This window comes from Olea europaea, chromosome 13, assembly GCF_002742605.1.
Source record: "Olea europaea var. sylvestris chromosome 13, O_europaea_v1, whole genome shotgun sequence".
Lineage (NCBI taxonomy): Eukaryota > Viridiplantae > Streptophyta > Magnoliopsida > Lamiales > Oleaceae > Olea > Olea europaea.
This window is the reverse complement of record NC_036249.1, coordinates 26762092-26784599: the sequence shown is the minus strand read 5'-3', so window position 1 is coordinate 26784599 and position 22508 is coordinate 26762092. Positions and strand designations below refer to the sequence as shown.

At 33.3% G+C, this 22508-nt stretch overlaps 2 protein-coding genes across 2 annotated transcripts; one reads left to right on the top strand and one right to left on the bottom strand.

Annotated features, from left to right (window-relative positions):
- The first annotated feature begins 1282 nt into the window (after positions 1-1282).
- Positions 1283-2952, top strand: LOC111408610 (dual specificity protein kinase YAK1 homolog). The gene is made up of 3 exons (XM_023038352.1): positions 1283-1701; positions 2009-2083; positions 2176-2952. The coding sequence occupies exon 3, from the start codon at positions 2197-2199 to the stop codon at positions 2950-2952; it is 756 nt and encodes a 251-aa protein (XP_022894120.1). The 5' UTR covers positions 1283-1701; positions 2009-2083; positions 2176-2196.
- An 855-nt stretch (positions 2953-3807) lies between these two features.
- LOC111408068 lies at positions 3808-9206 on the bottom strand. The gene is made up of 3 exons (XM_023037838.1): positions 9041-9206; positions 5284-5344; positions 3808-4066 (listed from the first exon to the last, which is right to left on the bottom strand). Exons 1-3 carry the CDS (start codon positions 9104-9106, stop codon positions 3843-3845), a joined length of 351 nt encoding a protein of 116 aa, XP_022893606.1. The 5' UTR covers positions 9107-9206; the 3' UTR covers positions 3808-3842.
- Positions 9207-22508: the final 13302 nt, after the last annotated feature.

Here is a 22508-nt window from a genome sequence, read left to right as displayed (position 1 = left end):
TTATCTAGTTCCCTAAATGTATTCCTCGTTATGCATTTATCCTTTGGCTAGCAATTCAAGGTGGCCTCTATACACAGACCAAACTTCTTCACTTTGGTTTGATACCGTCTATGCGTTGTGTGTTGTGTCGCTATTCAGAGAAGGATTTGGATCATCTTTTCTTTACTTGCCCATATTCTGAGCGTGTTTGGCATCCTTTGCGTGCAAAATGTAACCTACCTTGGGTTCAGTGGAGTTGGACAGATACTCTTTCTTGGATGGAGAAGTTTCATGGGAGGTCTATGCAATCTATTGCTATTCGTATGATGTTTGCGGCTTCAATTTATGCTATTTGGCACGAACGTAATACTAGGACCCCATGGCGAGGCTCCTAAACATGAGTATGTTGTTATTCGAGGCATAGTTTTTTCTATTTGTGCACTAGTAAATTTATGTAGGGGCTTGGTTCCATCTAACGAAAATAGATGGTTCCAACGCTCATGGGGTTTTTCTACGAATATTTTTTATTGACATGGTTAGGATTAAGCACTAATCTTGATTACTTATTGGTGCTGGGATGACATATATTCCTAGCCTAGTTTTCTAGGGTATGACCTCGTGATTTTGTACTCTACTTTCACAAGTTAAAAATAATACACTTGCCTTATCATATAAAAAAAAAAAAAAAAAAAGGCGATTTGACATCATTTCAACCACACATTCTTCAATAAAATAACATTACACGCAAATTCAAAATTTTCTTTATTTTTTAACCACACATTTTCCATCAATACACTATTCAAAAATGCATTCTTTGGAATATAATGTGGCTCAAACAAGGGCTTATAAGAGAGAACAGTACACATGGTGCGTTTAACTTTTTAGTATTATTACTTTATTAACAATTTTCTTGCAAATATGTTGGTTTAAGTTTGTGTGGTGGTCAGGGTGAAGTTATACGCTTCACGAGAGTAATGAACCAGCTCTGCTTGACTAATGAGTTTGCTATGTTTGATAAGTAATGTAAGGGATATTTTTTTTGTGAGGCGTCCGGAGGGTGTATCCATACGCGGGAGGTATATAGTTCAGAGCTGCTAAGAGATAGCAGAAGATGCTATAAGAGCAATAAGTTTCTAATCTTTCAAAGCTCTTTTCTCTACTCCAGAAAAATAAATTCCCAAGAGGGAAGTAAATTTCACTCTTTACGAATGCACCTGCTTGCTTTAATTTCGTTCCAGGACCATATTGTTAGGTTGGGTCAAATATAGACAAGAGCCCAGTTGCCATGTATATTTTGTTAAAACATTTCCAAGTTAAACTGTCAAATTTTTAGAAAGGTTGTATAGTTGCTTATCTCATTTTTAGTATTTTTCTGGCTCCTAGGCCAGGTGTATACAATTCATAACCTCCAAAATGTGAAATGTGATGTTGGTTTAACTTCTAATATCTTTATATATTTGTTTAGTAACTTAACTTTGGTAAAAGTTTTCCAGCCTTTTAATAGGTTTATCTCTAGAAATGATTTTTAATTAAAAAGGCAGTTTGGTAGAGGCTTCCTTGATCTTGAAGTGGAACAGATTGTACAATTAAAGTGACTAATGATCTTCATTGCTGCATAAGATTGATTATTCTAGTTTTTCTCTGCAGGCTTCAAAACATCCTTTTGTGACTGGAGAACCTTTTACAAGTCCTTATAAACCTGCTCCAGAGACACCTCGTGTGGTGAGTAATTTTTCATTTGATTGACTTCTCATCTAATTACTTATGACACTACTAACCTTCCCTTCCTTTTTAATTCCTAACTTATCTTGATACTCTTGTGGTTGTGAGAATCAAGTTTAGTGAAATTGTAAATGTTTCCTTATCTAAAATATGAAAAATTCGACTTTTATTGGTTCGCTTTGTACGCAATGGCATATTAATGCAGTAGAAGCCGTGTTCATGGATAGTTTCAGTAATATGTGCATTTTGACTTTCCCTTGTATTGCTTCCGTTGCATATTTCGTTACTTGTACCTTTTCTTTTATAGCCCGTCTCTCAAAATGTTAAGGTGGACCATCATCCAGCTGGTGGGCATTGGTTTGCTGCTGGTCTCTCCCCTAATGTGAGCAAGCTATTTCCTGGTATTCTTCTGTTTTCATTTATATGAATGTTGTTAACACTTGAATAATCTTCTTGCTTTACCTCATTATGTAGATTTCAGGCAGGAACCAAGTTATGATGCCAAATACCCAGCGTCATCAAGTCATGTCGTATGTGCATGCAGGTAGTTATGGTAGTCTGGGCAGCCACAGTAGCTACAATGATGGCATGGGGCTAGGAAGCAGTTATGGGAGCTATGGTGATAATAATGATTTGCCTGCATTTTATTCACCAGTGGGTCCATCAGGAATGAATATCTATGCACAAAGTGGCGTGTCAATTCTTGGAAGTAGCCCTGATGCGAGGCGGATCATGCATTTACCGCATGGGAATGGGGTTGGTTTCAGCCCTGGAAATTTTGTACCCATGTCCCTCGGCTCTAGTCCTTCACAATTTACTCCACCTAGCTCATATTGTCAGATTTCTGCTGGTTCACCTGGACTTTATGGTCCTACTTCCCCTGTAAGAGGTAATTGTCATGGATCGCCTTTGAGAAAAGTGGCAGCAGGCAGTCATTATAACAGAAGAAAGAGCTGGGCATATTCTGGGAGTTTACAATCTCAGGATAATACATCATCTTCTAGCTGCCAAGGACGCATTTCAGACACTACCGTCTCTAGCCATGCTGAGGGGAACTCTCATGCCTTCACTAGCGTTCCATCACATTTACAGCCTAATTCAAATGCAGCGACCTGGAGGCTACAACAAGGAGGCAGTAGTATAACCCCTGGTTACTCTTCTCACAGTATTGTGAATTCCTCGACACTTGGTGCCCACATGCCACCTGCCAAAGGGCGTGGAAATGACAGGTCTGAAGCGCTTCTGAAATGAGTAAAAGCCAGAAGGAGCAACACTGTCTAGAGCCTACCGGGTGGCCGATGGGTGCGCTTTTATTTTTATTTTTTTTGTTTCCAGCAATGCTTGTCCATTTAAAGAAAAAAGAAAAACAAATGGAAGTACGAAAAAGAAATCCATATGGATCGGCCAGCTATGTCACAGTTCAATCCATTTTATACCTCTTGAATGGTAAAGTTACAATGACAACCTTCCGAGATATCTATCACAAATCTCAGTATATTAGTCACCATGACACATTTTTTCCGAGACGCTGGAAAGAGAAGCCACCCCTTAAAACTCGACTTAATGAGCATCAATAATCAATTTTACACATTGCTGGAAGATTGAAATGCGACGGCGGGTAGAAGACAATGAATTTAGACCTTGATGGAGGATTGAAGAATGTGGCATAAGGAAGGGACATAAAAGCTGAAAAATCTTAATAAACTTTCGGTAGGAAGGGAAGAGGTAGAATGGCTCAATTCTGGTAAGAGAAATGACAGCACCATTTGCACTTCAAATGCTCAAGTATCCAGCAAATTGGTTCAAAAAATTGAAAGCCAACTACTACATACAAGTGGCCATGAAAGAGGATTATAGTAGAACAGAATTGACCATTTGATCTCGTTGGCTTTATTCTAAGGGCTTTGCTTCATATACATCAAGGGTTACATAATGTATAAGTGGCATTATGTAATTGGTTGGTGGAAAGTCACTTGTATTTTATGTAACCCTTGATACATATTTGATGTACAATTAGAATAATCCTTACTCTAATATATGTCAAGATATCAGATATTTCAAGATAAATCAAACCACTCTTTGCATAACCATGTAATAAGACCAGGAGGAAAAAAAGCAAGTAAAATGATCAATTATAAGAATTAATACATTTGATGCACAATTGCTTCTACAAAACCCCATCCATCTTCTACATCCGGTCCCATCCAGAATCCAGAAATTAGCACATGAGCGTTAGAACTTACAAAAAATTGGCAAATAAGAGGTTTGCAAAATTGTCTTGTTGGAGCAAAGATGTCCAGATAGCAGCTCTTATTCGAAGAAAGTATGTCTCCTCCAGAATGGTTTGACAAGATGAGCTTCCTTGCTGCAAAAAAAAACTCAAGTTGTCAACCATTAATACGTACTAGAAACAGGATTACTCGAGCATCACAAAGCTATAACATTAATTTCATGACATATCATTTAGAGTTAGTCTACTTTGTAGACCCAAACAAAATTTTGATACAGAGCGAGTTCACTTCCAATCATTTTTAAGGTTATTTAGTTGGCATCGCAGTTCTCTAGATTGTGCCAATTTATTTATTTATTTTTCAACTAACAAATCTTCGGTGTTTTCATGCCTACAAGGGAAATGGAAAAGGTTTCTGTATATCATCATGCAACTTCACTCTGAAACATTTTAAAGAACAGAACGTCCATGTTTAAACACACGTATATGGCAAAGGAGGGAAAAACAATTTCCTTGATTTGACATGTACAAAAATCGTTACTGTTTTCTTAATAAACATCAAGTGATTTAGAAATTAAGCGTATTGGATTAGCCGATTAGGGAACACATCATTACATTCTGTATATCATTGTCAAGAACTTTTGAGGAGAATATATTATATATGCAATTAGTACAATTCTTTTTCTTGTAAAATCTAGAGGAGAAAGACGTCTCTGAGGAAGATGAATAAAAATAGAAGAGTAGTGGTAACCATATTAGTCTTGACATAACATCATATACCCTTTGCTAGATGGATCTTGTTCCATTCATTCAAAAAGCAAATCCTAATTCCTAACATCTTTGCTGATAGAAAGAAATAACATGCCAAAATGTCCCGCTTATTAATTGAAGAACTTATGAACTAAATAATAAAATCCTGATAATAACTACTAACTGTTCCACAAGTGAATGGTGAGTCATAATGTGAGGCAGAAAAGCAAACCCCTAGCATATAGAAGAAATGCCTCGACTAACTCATCAATTTAGCTTCCATTTGGTTTCCGGTAATCTCTTAGCTAGAAGATAATATAATTTGTTAAAGAAAATATTGATGCTACTTTTTTTTTCTCCTTTTCCTTTAGCGTGAACATAATAAGGACGTACATTTCCTTTTATATTCTCAGCTCACAGAAATCTGGCTGAATAATTTTAGAAGTTTTGTTATTAATGCTTCATGTACTGTCCAAATCTGAATGTTCTGGCCTGAAGCCCTCGTGATTTGAAAAATGACATTATGCTTATTCCAGGTTATAATATAATCAAGAAACTTCTTTTGTGCATAGTAGGACCCAGCAAGAGACTGAAGAAAGAACCTGTTCTTCTGGATAATGGGCACATAAACCTTTCACTTGTCAATCTCCTAATGTTTGTTCCCTACAGCAATCCCATATAACAGTGAGTATAAAAGATGACCAACATCATCAAATGATAATTCACTCTCTTTGGCACAAGTGTGTGGTCGAACAAGAATGTTTGTAGAAGTAAGTAGTTTTAAAAGGATGGGGAATACATCAAGTATAAATAGTCAATTAGTTACAAATCACATCTACAGTGACCATAAAAAATGTATTCTGCATCTGTAGATGAAACTTGCCGAGAAAACTATCAAACCAATGACAGTAACCTAACTATGCAATTATATAGTTTGTAACAGATGGAACTTACAAATTCAAATGCATAAAGTAATTGAATGAGATGCTGGTAAATGCATATTATTTTTGTTTCCATTTTTTTCTTTGACAAATATAAATTTGCCATTTCACATTAATGCGACCAGGAGATGACAATAAGAAAAGAAACCAAGAAATACTAATAACACACCCATGTTACCATTCTAATATCCACGACACAAGGTAGCAAGACTAGAAACAGTCTGTATATTTCGTTGCATTTCTGTTTCTAACCTAGAATAACATTTAAAAAATTGAGTAGAATAATAAACTTAAACATTTATTCCAAATTAGATAAAGCTGTTGAATATCTATTTGAGTTTGCTTCAGAAAATCTGCACCAAAATATTGACAGAAGACTAATTCTCAGACTCAGGTACATGTGTAAATCCAAGTATCAAACATTTGATTGTCTAATTTTTCAATGCAATTTGGTCAAACAAGTATCTTAACTTAAACACGAACACAACCATGTTATTTGTAATAGCAATAAGATACTACTAGGATGCTCAGTGCATTTTTAAAATTTTCTTTTCATTAGAAGGAAAAAAAGAAAGAAAAAAAAAAAGAAAAAGAAAAAGATAGGATTGGAAAAAATAATAGTGCAATGGAGATGAGATGAGAAAAATGAAACTAAAGAAATGCAGAAGTCATCCACATTCCTAGAGGGTTGGAAAAGTAGCCACATGCCAACATCATTTCCTACACGCAACTAAGTTCGTGTTGAGAATGCAAATTACATCGATTTATGAAGAATCAGATAGAGAAAAACTGTTCCAGCAGCCATGCTCAATAATCCCACTAAGATGAAAGAATTTGAATGGTGCCTAGATGTGCTCTTAAAGTTGATCTCATGAAAGCTTATGATTCTGTTCGCTGGGATTTACTCCTTGCGGTTCTAAGGGTGCTTGGTTTTCCGGAGGGGGTTGTTGAGTGGATAACTGAGTGTATCACTTCCACTCAATTTTCAATTTCAATTAATGGCGAGTTGCATAGTTTCTTTGCTGGTGGGAGAGGTTTGAGACGAGGAGATCCTTTGTCGCATTATTTGTTTGTCTTGGCAATGGAGGTCTTTTCGGGATTAATGGGTTTGATGGTTGCTGAGCAGGATTTCAAATACCATTGGAGATGTGAGAAGGAAAAGATCACCGACTTGTGTTTTGCTGATGATCTTATGGTTTTTTTGTAGAGTTGAGGTTGGTTTCGTATCTCTCATTAAGGATTGCCTTAATCGATTTAAAGCTCAATCTGGACTTATTCCTAATCCAGATAAGAGTAATCTATTTGCTAGTGGTATTTCTTCATATCTTAAGGATCAGTTGCTTGATATTTTTGGGTATAAGGAGGGCGTGTTATTGGTACATTATCTTGGTGTCCCACTCATCTCTACTAATTTGCGAGTTTTGGATTGTAAGGTGTTGGTGGATCGAATTATAACTAGAGCGAAGAGTTGGACTTGCCGAGCGCTGTTACAGCTTATTAAGTATGTACTATTTCTATTCAAGTATATTGGTCTTCTATATTTATTTTACCAAAAGCTGTGATCAAACAATGGAAGATACTCTACGAGCCTTCTTGTGGAAGGGTTGTGCCCTCAGCACCGATAGGACTAAAGTGGCATGGGCAAAAATCTGTATGCCTAAGGATGAGGGTGGTTTGGGTCTACGGAGCATGGAGATTTGGAATAAAAGCACCTTTGGTCCCTTTGTACGAATTCAGCCTCCTCTCCGCGGGTTTCATGGGCACAATGCTACTTACTTAGAGGCAGGAGCATTTGGGAATTGAAATGTCATGGAGATTGCTCTTGGAGTTGGAGGAAGATTCTTGGACTTCGGGATATGGAGAGGGACAAAATGAAATTCAAAATTGGTAATGGTAGACGTGCTTCGCTTAGGTTTGATAATTGGCATCCTCTTGGCCCTTTAGAGAAGATTCTTGGTGAAAGGATCATTCATGAATCTAGATTGAGTAGACAAGGTTGACATTATTGAGGGTGATACTTGGAGTTGGCCATCAGCTCGTTCCTCAGTGTTGTCTAACTTCATGCGAGATGCGCTTGATACTTTTCGACCAAATAGTACTAGAGAGGATGTCTTGCGATGGGTGAATGATATGCATGGAGTCTTCTCTGTTCAGAGTGCTTGGGAGTCTCTTCGAGTTCACTGCCCTAGGGTGACCTGGTATCACATTATCTAGTTCCCTAAATGTATTCCTCGTTATGCATTTATCCTTTGGCTAGCAATTCAAGGTGGCCTCTATACACAGACCAAACTTCTTCACTTTGGTTTGATACCGTCTATGCGTTGTGTGTTGTGTCGCTATTCAGAGAAGGATTTGGATCATCTTTTCTTTACTTGCCCATATTCTGAGCGTGTTTGGCATCCTTTGCGTGCAAAATGTAACCTACCTTGGGTTCAGTGGAGTTGGACAGATACTCTTTCTTGGATGGAGAAGTTTCATGGGAGGTCTATGCAATCTATTGCTATTCGTATGATGTTTGCGGCTTCAATTTATGCTATTTGGCACGAACGTAATACTAGGACCCCATGGCGAGGCTCCTAAACATGAGTATGTTGTTATTCGAGGCATAGTTTTTTCTATTTGTGCACTAGTAAATTTATGTAGGGGCTTGGTTCCATCTAACGAAAATAGATGGTTCCAACGCTCATGGGGTTTTTCTACGAATATTTTTTATTGACATGGTTAGGATTAAGCACTAATCTTGATTACTTATTGGTGCTGGGATGACATATATTCCTAGCCTAGTTTTCTAGGGTATGACCTCGTGATTTTGTACTTTACTTTCACAAGTTAAAAATAATACACTTGCCTTATCATATAAAAAAAAAAAAAAAAAAAAAAAAGGGCTGCCTATCAGCATTTTTACTTAAGTTATTTCTGATAAAGAAAATAGCACCAAAGCCTTGTTAACTCTCCCCATAAATGATTAATTGCAACATTGCATCTTATCTCTTATAAAAATATTAACTAAATACATAATTAGCATCCACGTTCAATTCCTCAACCTCAACAGTAGGGAAAAATGTAAGAGCTAACATTAACAACGACAAGAAGAGGTAGTTCAATGAGTGATGGAATGCCATTCTACTTAATATATCCATCCCTTTTTTTGTCCAAAACTTTTAAGGTTGAAGTCAATTAAGCTAAAAATCTGATTTTGTTCGAAAATATTCAAAATAACCAAACCTCCATTGCATTGCTGTGTCATATAATAAAATAGTTCTTAATCCGTTTAAAAAACCCACAAATATACAGAGATACTACAGAACAACACCCAAGCGAAAATACTAAACCTAACAACACCCTTTTGGAAAATACCAAACCAAAAGGGTATTTAAGAAAAGAAGAAAGTTAAGAGGATTTTGTTTACAGTAGTTACCTGAAACGGAGTTTTGGGGTAGTAGAAAAGGTTGGTTGAACGGCTGAAAGAGATTAAGCTTGCCATGGTGGTCGTAGTCTAGTAGAGTTGAGTCGAATCGTCTTTTACGTTTAACGGTGTTCTACTTGAATGCCAAAAAAATTGATTAGGGACGCATTCATTTGCTATCTAAATAAATAGTTTGGGGAATAAATAAATAACTTACATATTTTAAATCAACCAAAAAAATTATTTTATTTAAAACTTAAATAATCATGTCATCTTTTGTGATAAAGATAAAAAGACTGTACCAAGTGCACTCGATTAAACAAAATTAAGAAAAAGAGTCAAATTTTTGTTTGTTCTAATTCATATATCAATTACTCTTGATAGTTTGATGCTTATGAATGAATATGACATTAGAATTATTGTTGTCAAGAGTATATTGACATTCATTTATTATAAAATTATTATGGATTGTCCAAAGCTGATCATTTAATTTTATTAATCTTGAACATGATTGTGATTAGTTAATATACTTAATAAGATGTGTTTTTTATATCCAAAGATATCAGACATGTTTGATTAGAGCATATTTAATTACAAATAAATAAAACTAAATTAGCGTAATTATATTTATTACGATGGTATAACATAGTATCACCCAAAGGAGAACTACGGCATACATTTAATGTTAAGTTATTTGAATATGAAATTTTAGCCAAAATTCAAAGCATTAATACTAAAGCATTATATATTTTGCAATATCTATTCATGTTTCTTTGCATTCACATGCTTCATTTGTACCATTGTTTAATTAGCTCAAATTTTCTAATTGGTGTGAAAAAAGTTCAATTCAACTCATATTGATGCGTTCCTTGACCACCATGAAATTTGATGGTTCTCGTACCATACATGAGCATGTCATTTAAATCAGTAACATTGTTGTAAGATATAAGACACTTAGAATGATTGCGGATGAAAACTTCTTGGTACAGTTTGCAGAAACCCGAGAAATAAAATGAAATTAGGCTATTTTTTTTATTTGTGACGATCTAACACCACGAGCCTAACCCATAAACAAACCTTATGCTCAACATGTTTTCTAAATAGGACGGAATTTAATATTGACCTTATGGTAAAATTTTATTTGTTTAAGACTAGATTCACGTATACGTTATGACCGAAATATAAGGAAAATAGAGTCTATTAAGTTTTAATTGGGAATCTGTGGTGTTCATTTATTTTGCCAGTTTAATAAGTTGTATAGACCAAGGACAATATATTATACCTAGGAATATATTTCATTATTGGTAGATAAACAAATCATTTAATTTTTCCAAATACACACACACGTTTTCATAGTTTCAATACTCTTGGAAATTTGGATTGTATAGTTTCCATATATTTGAAAACTTGGAATGAAACCAATCAAATTCCTTTTGAGAAGGCAACCGTCCACCCCTTTTATCAATTCCAATTTGTTTAATATACTTTCCAATATATAAATATATATGTAATATTACATTGAAACACATGCACTTTGAACCAAAAACGTTCCAAGAGAAAGAAAAATTGAGGCAGATTTTTATTAAAAGAGAGAAAAGCGCATTGGTCGCATTCAGGAAACAATATTTACGTCCAACTTCATCAATTCAAAAGCGTCAAACGAAGGTAGGTAGATGTACAAGTGTTATTTTCGTTTTCAAATTATGATTTTTCGTTAAAGATTTGAATGAAATGGTACCTTCAGGTACGGTGCTTCAGTACAACTATAGTTTGAATGATCGTTCTCCGACTCTATGTGTTATAAAAATGCTATAGATATCAAATTTTGCCAGAAATCCAACTACGTGCGACTGTATGAATCTATGATTCGAATTTTCTAATTTGATTACGATATATACCAATGATATCTATTGAGTTTCAAACTCATGGTTTAAATCCCTTCTTACAGGATGATTTGTTTTTGTTGGGGCGCGGATGATGGTGGTTGAAGATGCAATATGTCACGGAAAAGCCGGTGAATTAACGTCTTTAAATTGATTATGAAATATTTGTGTTTTCTTTTAATTAGTTTACTATGGACATCGTATGTGAAACTATTTTTACAAACATTTCCTTATGAATAAGTTATGTTTAAATAAATAAATAAATAAATATATATATATATATATATGTGTGTGTGTGTGTGTGTGTGTGTGTGTGTGTGTGAGATCTAGAATTTACTTTCGAAACACCGTTTACAAAAAAAAAGTGTTAACTATTTAATGTTGCTGTTTTCTTAAAAATTTCAGTTTCTGCTCAGAGTTTAGAAATTCGTAACTAATTTTTTACTTCGAATTTTTGAACAATGCTAGTAGTGTTTGATAGCCTCATAAGTTAGCTACTAAATGAACTTGGAATCATGTCAATCCGATACCGGTAAAATTTTATGTCACTTTAAGTAAACGGAGTGTTGCTGCTTTCTGAAAATTCCAGCTTCTGCCCTCGATCTTAAAAATTAGTAACTCAATCGTTACTTGGGATTTCTGGACAAAACTAGTGATATTTAATAGTCTCGTGGATTAGCTACTGTATAAACTTAAAATCATGTCAATCCAATATCTATAGAATTTTATATGTCATCTTAAGTATGCTGCGCTGGGTTACCTCCCAAATCGAGTCGTTGTAGGGTTTTGAAAAATATTTTAATACATATATTGCCTACAGAAGCCAATTTTTGGATATGACATATTGTAAGGAGTTTCCTACCTTAAAATAAAATTTCATGAAATTTCAAGGTCAATAGCTATGCGAACGAATTTACTTTGTCACTTACTATACGAGATAGAAAAGAAAATAGCCTTGTTTTTAGTTTTAGGCTTTTAGCGGGATTTTGGAAAATATTTTTAACATCTCATATGTCGCCAATGAAAGCTGAATTTTGGATATGTTATATTATGAGAAGTTCCCTACTTTCTCTTAAAGTTTCATAAAATTTCGACTTAAATTACTATGTAAACGAGTTTACTTTAAAACTTACTGCGCAAAAAAAAAAAAGGGAAGTCAAACAACAACATTTATTTTATTTTATTTTTTAAATCTTTTGCCTAGAAATTTCACGTAAATAATGTATTTATGCATGGATGTCACCCTGAAGACATTGGAAATTAGTTTCTTTTGTAATGAGATATGTTGTCATTTATTGTTCTAAATAAATAAAATTTCTTAAATTAAATCTTTATACTTCCGCTAAAAGTTTAGCTATTTATTAAGTTTACGGCTAAAAGTACAATTAATCTAGCGATATTTCGATCTTTGCGGGTCGGGGCGTTACACAGTTTATCATCAAATCCTTACCTCTTGAGTATTGTCCATTCCAAATGAACTAATACCTTAAATGATAAATGGAATAGGAGTGAATAACACAATATGTCGTGCAAAAGGAGACAAAGCTAAAAAATCAAGAAACGCATTCTGTTCATCTCGTAAATCATCAAGGAGCTGGAAAGAAATATAAAAAAAGGTTTGAAAAGGGAATTAAGCAAAGATCACTAAAAATAAATGAGCCTTCTATCCAAATCTATAATAAGGAAAACAAGAAAAATACATGTCATTTATGTCGCAAACCTTGACACCGTAAAAAGAGATTACCTGAAACATAAGTATTGTTCGAAAGCAGAGGTAAGATTATTGCTTATATATGTTTCAAATTTAACTTGACAGAAATTCCTTATAATACTTGGTGGATTGATTCTAGATGCACCACTCATGTTACCAATGTAATATGGAGATCCCTTTCAATCCAGACCATAAATCCTAATATAAAGTTTGTTCTCAAGGTCAATCGAGTTAAAGTTCCAATTGAAGCTATAGGAACGTACCGTTTGATTTTAGATACTAAATATCATTTAGATTTATTTCAAACTCGTTATGCATCTTCTATCTTTTGCAATGTAGTTTCCTTATTGAGATTTGGCTCTGCTGGATATTTCTCTAATAGTGGAATGGATGTTTAAGTTTGGTTAAACAAAATCATTTTACCGATTTTGCTATTCTTTGTAAGGGCATATAAACTAAAGCTCGAAAACTTCTCCGCTGAGACTCTTAACCTTGCATCATAATTTTGGTACTAAACGTGGTTTATTGAATGAATGATCTACTAATTTGTGGCATGAATGTTAGGGTCATATATCCAATGAAATGATAGAAAGATTAGTAAAGATTGAAATCTTTTTCTGAATTGGATTTCATTGATCTTGGAACCTATGTGAATTGTATTAAGGGTAAATAAATCAAATACACTAAAAAAGGTGCCACAAAAAGCAAGCAGCTTCTTAAGATAATACTCATCGATATATGAGGGCCTTTTGATATTTCATCTTTCGGTAGAAAAAAGCATTTTATCACATTTATTAACGATTTTTTACGTTATGGTTATGTTTATTTGCTGCATGAAAAGTCTCAAGATGTAAATACTTTAGAGATCTTTATCAATGAAGAGATAATTAGACAGAATATATGATGAACCTAGACAACATTTTGGTCAATTTGATAAATTTCTTGAAAGACATGGCATATATTCTCAATACACTATATCAGGCACACTGCAACAAAACGATTAGGTGTATGTTAAGCAAATCTTCTTTACCCATTTCATTTGTGAATGTATGCATTAAAGACTTCTAAAAATGCAAAATAGAGTTCTTAATAAGGCAGTCCCAAAGATTCCTTTTGAACTATACATTGGAATAAACTTCAGTCTAAAACACCTAAATGTTTAGGGTTGCCTGGCAAAAACAAGAATTTATAATCTACATGAAAAAAATTGAACTCAAGAACAATCATTAGATTTTTCATTGGTTCTCCAAAAAATGCAAAAAGGTACAGATTTTGTTGTCCTAACCATATTACTATAATGGTTGAAATTGAAAATGTTAGGTTAATTGAGAACAACGATGTTAGTGAGAGTTTAGAACTACGAAATGGAAAAATACAAGAAATTAGAGTTCAAATTTCTCTACCCTCAATTTCTTCTAATGTTATTCCTCAAAATGTTGAACAATATGACAATTTGCGAGAACAATAAATGATCGAACACCTTACAATGAAGTTGTTACTAATAAACTTACACTAAATGAACCACAAAAAATAGCATTAATAAGGTCACAAAGACAACGTAGACCTACTATTTCTGATGATTATGTGATTTACCTGTAAGAGTTTGAATTTGACTTGAAAATTGTTGATGATGATCCAGTTTCATTTTCACAAGCCATTGAGAATGCTAATTCTGATAAGTGGTTAGATGCTATGAGAGGTGAATTAAAATCTATGGAACTTGAAGTTTGGGATCTCGTCAAATTATCTAAATCGTAAAAAGAGTTGGGAGTAAATGGGTCTTTAAGATCAAGTGTATTTCCAATGGTAATATCGAACGATATAAAGTTAGACTTGTCAAAAATTTCACTAAAAAAGATGGCATTTATTGTAAGGAGACCTTTTCACTAGTCTTCAAGAAGAACTCACTTAAAATTATAATGACTTTAGCTCATTATGATCTAGAGTTATATCAAATGAATGTGAAAATAGTCTTTCTAAATGAAAATTTAGATAAAAAAGTATATATAGATCAACCAGAAAGTTTTTTTGTTGAAGGAAAGGAACATATGGTGTGTTATTTAAAGAAATCAATATACGGACTTAAACATGCTTTATGTTAATGGTATTTAAGTTCAACGATACCATTACTTCATTCGAATTTAAGAAAAATATCGTTGATCGATGTATAAATGTAAAGTTTAGTGGGAGCAAGTTTATATTCTTGATTCTGTATTTTGATGACATCTTATTAGCTACTAATGATTCTAGTCTATTATATAAGACTAATATTTTCTTTATAAAAATTTTGAAATGAAAGATATAGAAAAAGGCAACTTAAATTATTGGAATTGAAATACTCCAAGATAGGTCATAAGGATTGTTATTGTTGTCTCAGAAAGTATTTATCAATAAAGTTCTAGAGAGATTTAAAATGAAAAAATATTAAGCAAGTGTCGGTCCAATTCAAAAAGGAGACAAATTTAGTTTCATGAAATGTCCTATAAACGATTAGGAAGGCACACAAATGATAGCTATTTCTTATGCATATCTTGTTGCGAACTTAATGTATGGTCAGACTCACACTAGACCAGACATCAATTTTGCTATTGGAATGCTGGGCAGGTATCAAAGTAACACCGAACTTTATTTCAAGGATTGGAATTGTTGATAGTATTGACAAGCTACTAAAACTTCATTGTAACAATTCTACGACAGCCTTCTTTCAGAAAATGACAAGTACTCTAAAGGTGCTAAACACATAGAATGAAGTATTTTGTCGTTAAAGAAGAAGCTCAAAATTAAAAAGTGTCAATCGAATATATTAGCTCCAATCTTATGATTAAAGATCTATTAACGAAAATATTTCCACTAGAGAAATTTAATAAACATATCAAAATAAATGGGCATTATTGGAAATGATCATTGACATTATGTAATTTATGATGTTTATGTATTGGACAAAAAAATAATATTACTGTCTTAATTGTTGGTTCATGTACATGAATAAATTATGTGAATGCTGATAGAAATAATTTTTTCGAAGACTTTATTTGAATTCAATTATCGAACTTCTCATTGCGCATCATATTAAATGAGACTAATATCAATGTACATGGAAGAAACTATGTTGAAATGATGGTATAAAACTGCTATGACTTTTATTATTCTTTACTTAAGAATATATACAATTTATGATAATTTTAGCTTATGATATGCGCATTATGTTATAGAACACATAATGAAGCAATATTATATGGACTAAGTGGGAAGATGCAAGACCAATTAATTATGATCCGCGTAATATTATTAGTAAATAATGAATGTAGTTTTATGTTTGCTAAAATCCAATTTGCCCATTGAGAGGTGGTAGTTTCTTTATGGGAATATTAGACTACATACATACCCTAAATATAATCCACTTTTGTGATAGATCATGAGAAAAACAATTACAAAGTATAAAATGCTATAAATTTTCATTAATTTTAAAATTAATCCCTAATCCTCTTAATTCACTTCTTTTTCTTCTGTTTTCTCAGTTCCTATAAATGGATCCACTGAGCCGAAGGCACAATCTCAATTGTCAAAGGAGATTCCAACAACATCGTCAATAATCTTCGTATCATGTTGCATGATACCATTAGTTACCCTCTAATTAATGGTGAAAATAAAATTCCATGAATGCCAAATTTATATTCCATAAATGTTGAAATTGAAGCCATGGATGTTAGACCATTAATTGAATCCTTGAAGAAGTTGGTTTGTTACATTCTCCCACTTGGTCCATACATTCAACTTAATACAATCAATTGTCTTTCTTAGGAAACAAACACTTGAATCATGGAGATGAGTTCTTTAGCAACGAGTATTATGTTCCATGTACTATGATGTATTTAGTTTGTCAAGAATTATTCTCTATGTGATAAAAATACTTAATAAAAACCCTATATCTTATTCTTGGTCCTACATGGATGTATTTTCTCAAATAAATTAAGTTGCACATGAATGTGAGAAAACATCGCTATAAATAAGAGTTTCATACAATAATTGTATATAGCATTACATAGTGGAACCAAGTCCCATTTTCTCTACATAATCCTTCAATTTCAATGGTGGCATGGCTTTCAACAAATGATCAGTGAACATCAAGTCGGTACTATCATGGTCAATGAATACTTTCTTTTCTTTAATGCATTCCCTTATGACTAAATACTTAATGCCGATATATTTAATCTGACTTCCACTCTTATTGTTCTTAGTCATAAAGACAGTAGTTAAATTGTCGCAATAAATTCTTAGTAGCCCAAAATTAGAATCCATAATTCTAAGACTAGATATAAAACTCTTGATCCATACACCACGTGGAGTGGCCTCAAAATTGAAGATGAACTCGGATTCTATAGTGGAATTAATAGTCAAGGTTTACTTGGTACTCCTCCATGATACAACTCCATCAGTGGGAAAGTTAGTGAGAGTCTAGAACTATGAAATGTGATAATACAAGAAGTTAGAGTTCAAGTTTTTGTACCCTCAACTTCTTTTAATGTTATAGTTCTTCAAATTGTTGGACGGCATGATAATTTGCCAAAACAACAAATAAATGATCAAACATCACAATGAAACTGCTACTAATGAACCTTCACTAAATGAACAACAAGAAGTAGCATTAAGAAGGTCACAAAGAAAACTACTATTTTTGATTATTATGTTCTTCACATGCAAGAGTCTGAATTTAACTTGAAAATTGTTGACAACGATCCAGTTCTGTTTTCATAGGCCATTAAGAGTGCAAATTCTAGTAAATGGTTAGATGCTATAAAAAATAAGTTGAAACTTATGGAGCATAATGAAGTCTGGGATCTAATTGAATTACATGAATCGTGTAAAAGAGTTGGGTGCAAATGGGTATTTAAGACCAATCATGACTCTAACAGTTATATTGAACGTTATATAGCTAAACCTATTGCCACAGTTTTTACTTAGAAAGACGACATTATTATAAGGAGACATTTTCGACAGTCTTCAAGAAAGACTCACTTGGAACTATAATGGCTTTAGTAGTTTATTATGACTTAGAGCTACATCTAATGGATGTGAAAACTGCCTTTCAAAATGGAAATTTGAATGAAGAAGTTTATATAGAACAGCCTGAAGGTTTTTTAGTTGACGAAGATTAACATATGGTGTATAAGTTAAAGAATCAATATATGGACTTAAACAGGCTTCCCGTCAATGGTATATTAAGTTCAGCGATAACATTACTTACGTTGGATTTAAGGAAAATATCGTTGATCGATGTATATATCTAAAGGTCAATGGAAGTAAGTTTATATTTCTGGTTCCGTATGTTGATGACATCTTGTTAGCTTTTAATGATCTTAATATATTACATGAGACAAGAAGTTTCTTTCTAAAAATTTTGAAATATAAGATATGGAATAGGCAACCTATTTGATTGGAATTGAAATATTCCAAGACATGTCACAAGGATTGTTAGGGCAATCTCCGAAAGCATAGTCAATAAAGTTTTAGAGGATTTAAGATGGACAAATTTTCATCAAGTGTCATTCTAATATAGAAAGGAGACAAATTTAGTCTCATGCAATATCCTAAAAATGAATTGGAATGCAAACAAATGGTAGCTATTCCTTATTCATCTCTTATTGCGAGCATAATGTATGCTCAGACTTGCACCAGGCTAGATATCAATTTTACTGTCAGGCTGCTAGGTAGGTATCAAAGTAACCTAGGACTTGATCATTGGAAATCTGTGAAGAAAGTGTTAAGATACTTGCAAGGAACGAAAGACCAGATACTCACTTATAAGAGATCTGATAACTTGAAGGTCATTAGGTATTCATATTCAGACTTTGTTGGATGTGTTGATACTAGAAAGTCCACATTTGGCTATCTATTACTCTTGGCTAGAGGGTCTATATCATGGAAAAGTGTAAAGCAGCTCGTCATTGCTGCATCCACTATAAAAGTTAGTTTGTGGCTTACTTCGAGGTCACATTTCAAGGAAACTGGTTGTGGAACTTTATTTCAGGGCATGAAATTGTCAATAATATTGTCAATAACATTGTCAAGTCACTGGAACTTTATGGTGACAATTTTGCAGCGTCTTCTTTTCAAAAAACGACAAGTACTCTAAAGGTGTTAAACACATAAAATTGTAGTACTTTACTATTAAAGAAGAATTTCAAAAACAAAATGTGTCAATCGAACATATTAGCACCAATTTTATTATTGCAGATCCACTAACGAAATGATTGTCACCAAAGATATTTAATGAACATGTTGAAATAATTGGCATTATTGAAAATGATCATTGACATTATAGAATTTATGTAATTGACACATTGAACTCGTTTATGTATTGTTTTTGACAAAAAAATATTATTCCTATCATAATAGTTGGTATATATAAATGAATGGATTATATGAATTCTGACAGGAATAGTCTTTTCGAAGACATTATTGTCATTCAATTATTGCACTAATCATTACGTGTCATGTTAGGTGAGGACTAATATTGTAGTACATGGAAGGAACTATGCAAAATGATGGTGTAAAATTGTCATGACTCTTATTAGTCTTTACTTAAAAATGATTTATTAAGTGACCAATGTATGAAGAATTTTAGCTTATCATATGCCCATTATTTTACAGGCTACATGATGATGCAATATTACATGGCCCAAGTGGGAGAATGTAAGACCAATTAATGTGGCCAACGTAATATTATTAAGTAATTAATTAAAGTGATTTTATATGTTAAAATTCTATTGGCTCATTAAGAAATGACAGTTTCATAACTATCCACTTTAATGAAAGTTGGTAGTTTTAAGGCCCATGAGAAAACGGCCTCTCTGCCTATAAGCGTGAATAAAACCCATCAAATACATACATTTAATTACAAAGAGGTAAAAAGATAGAGTAGTTTTTTTGGTTTTACTAATTTCTCTTTTGCAAATTTAAATATTTCAATTATTGCCATGGATCAAGTTATGATTCTTGATCATTTAAATTTATATGTGAAAATCATGAATTTTAAAAATTTTAAGTCATTTTTTTTTTTTTTTGGAGAAAAGTGGGAAGGATTTGGGCTTACCACCTTCAAAAGTAGATGAAACAGTGATTCTCTTTGATGAAGAATTTATTGAGATGGAGAGCGAAAAAAGAGACTCCGAAGCAGAGAATGATTAACTCATGGTTCTCTTGAAGGAAATTCTCGAGAAATTCACAGAAAGATTAGAAGCCAATCCAGTTCTTTATGATACTGTTGCCTGAAAAGGCCTTGGTGATTATACTGGTATTGTTCTCTCTTTACTAGTGATGATTTTCCTTTTCTTTATATTTCACATCTCTTTACCAAGTTAATTGTCCTAATAATAACTAAACTCGTGATTGTATCTTCGATTGCTTATTAGAGTTTCAGATGTCGAGTTTTGACCTCTAAACTTATTGAAATGTTGGACATTACTTATGGCATGACACTTGTTTTACAATTTTAATGAAATTGATAACATGACAGACGAAATGTACATGTGGCGCCCGAACAACAAGATGCAAAATACCACGTAAGAAAAGCTTCTTTGGTAGCTTACTATACTTTGAAAAAAGTCTTTAATTGTTCACTATACTTTTAAAAAGTCTTTGATTGCTCACTATATTTTAAAGTGGTCCAGTTTTGGCTATTAAACTTGTAAAACTATTGTTGGTATGTCCTGAAAATTTAAGAATGCTGTTCCAAGTATTACTTGCATACAATAATTTTTATTTTTTTTTTGTGTGTGAACGGGTGCTATTCAGTTGGTGCTATTCAGTTGAGACTTACTTGACTTGCTATGAAAACTAACTTAATCCGACGAGCAAATCTTCTTTATGGCCAACTCTGGATGGTCCTCAAATCGAAGCTTCTAAATGGTGGGTAAACAAAAGGGAGGGCTTTTTTTATTGATGACAGAATTTTGGTGAACTGGAAGTGTCTGCTCCATGTGTTTTTGATGGAAAATATCATTTGTACAGAAAAATAGTTTACCACCTTCTTGACAGATTCTCACATTCGCGTGGGACCCGAGTGAAAAAAAAATGATAAAAAATTGCTCCCTCCTCCCCCTATGAGTCTGTTCTGTCAGGGAGGGTGTCAAACCCTCCCTATACAAACAGCAAGGTCCGTTTTTGATAGATGACATAATTATGGTGGACTTTTTTTAAAATATATATATAATTAGAAGCTGCAAATATTTTCATTAATGCACATGCTTATGGTGGATGTTCTTGGATGATTTTTGGTGCATGTTGTTGGCTGCATAGAAATATTGGCTGCAAGTAATACATGTTGATTTACTTGTATGAATTTTTTTGGTGAATGTCGTACATATTTTAAAATTAATTATCATAATCGTCAATTTTTTCTTGCCATTTATTTTATCCCTCTTCATCGTTTTGTTTTTAATTAGTAGCTGCAAATGTTGATCAGTATTTATCTAACAAATGTAAATCGTCCAAGTTAACTTCAACACGTACAAGGCACAGGGTTATCAAAAATGGCTTAGCAAAGCCAAGCATCTAGATGTTTAGATCTTGAAAATCAATCATCTATATTATAAAATGTCTTGAAACATCCCTTATAACATGTTACAAAATTAAATTTTATTGTATGCAAATGATACTTGGATCAACATTTGTAAATTTTCATAACATGTCGACATCAATTTTACAAGTTTAATGGCCAAACTTCAATCATCTTAATGTACAATGAGCAATAAAAAACGACTTTAAAAGTATAATGAGCAATCAAAAATATTTTCCAAATTATAGTGAGTAATCAAAGACGTCTTTCTTATGTGGCAATTTGCATAATGGTGTTTGGGCGCCACCTGTGCATTCCGTCTTCCATATCATCAATTCCTTTACAGTTGTGAAATGGATACCAATGAATAACATCCAATATTTTGATAAGTTTAGTAGCCAAAACTCTACCTCTAAAATTTCTGTGAGTAGTCGAAAATATATGCATATGTTTAGTGATTATTGGGACTATTAACTCCTCTTTACCAGAGCTAATTACACAAGGGGTGGTGTCGATTTTAGCTTGACACTATCTACATAGTTGTGATGTTTGGAGAAGTTTTAGTTTGTTAAGTATATAGTTGAGTGACAGCTGACCATTAGCGCACACATACCACCGTAGTTGGCTCTTTTTGGTAAGATCCTTTGAGATTCAATGGGCTTTCATGTATGTGTTTGACTCGAATGAGGCTAGCAATTTTTGCAATATTTTCCAGTCCATTAGGGGCAAGACACTTCAAATTGCAATTGTTGTTTAAATTGCAGGTTCTGGTTGGTGTCTAATGTTGAAGTCGTAGTTGGGGTAGTCGTCTTGGGTCAGCCTATGATGGGTCAGCCTATGAGGGTTTCGTTGACTGAATTGACAATGATGGATAGACTCTCCTTGTCTCTCTTTTATACAAACAATTCATAGTTGGTTAATTTGTCACGAAGCTTTTCGAATGAGATACCAGACTTTTGAGAATGAATGGCAATGACGATGTCCTAGAAATTCAAATCCAACACCTTTGAGAATGCTCACAATTAGATCTTAGCGGTACGACCACAATTTGATTTGACCTACATTCCTTTCTAGAATCATGTCATACGTACATCATTGTATATCTTGTACCACCTGATAACACATTATTGGACAGTTCATTAAAAAAAAAACTTTTCCTGTCCACAAATTTTAAAATTTTTATTTTTTAAAAATAAAGAGGACGTCAAAAATTGATGTAAGGAAATTAATGTACATTTAGCATTACTATCCCTCTTGAGCTAAAAAATGAGCATGATGCTCAATGTAAGTTTGTTAAATTTAGCATAATTTCGAATGTTAACTGCGTCG

Excerpts from the sequence above, each read along its gene's own strand:
- LOC111408610 (XM_023038352.1), top strand. The coding sequence starts at position 2,197 with ATGATGCCAAATACCCAGCGTCATCAAGTCATGTCGTATGTGCATGCA.
- LOC111408068 (XM_023037838.1), bottom strand. The coding sequence starts at position 9,106 with ATGGCAAGCTTAATCTCTTTCAGCCGTTCAACCAACCTTTTCTACTAC. Across the intron at positions 5,345-9,040 it reads ACCCCAAAACTCCGTTTCAG|GGAACAAACATTAGGAGATT; the intron begins GTAACTACTGTA and ends GGATTGCTGTAG. Across the intron at positions 4,067-5,283 it reads CCCATTATCCAGAAGAACAG|CAAGGAAGCTCATCTTGTCA; the intron begins GTTCTTTCTTCA and ends TTTTTTTTGCAG.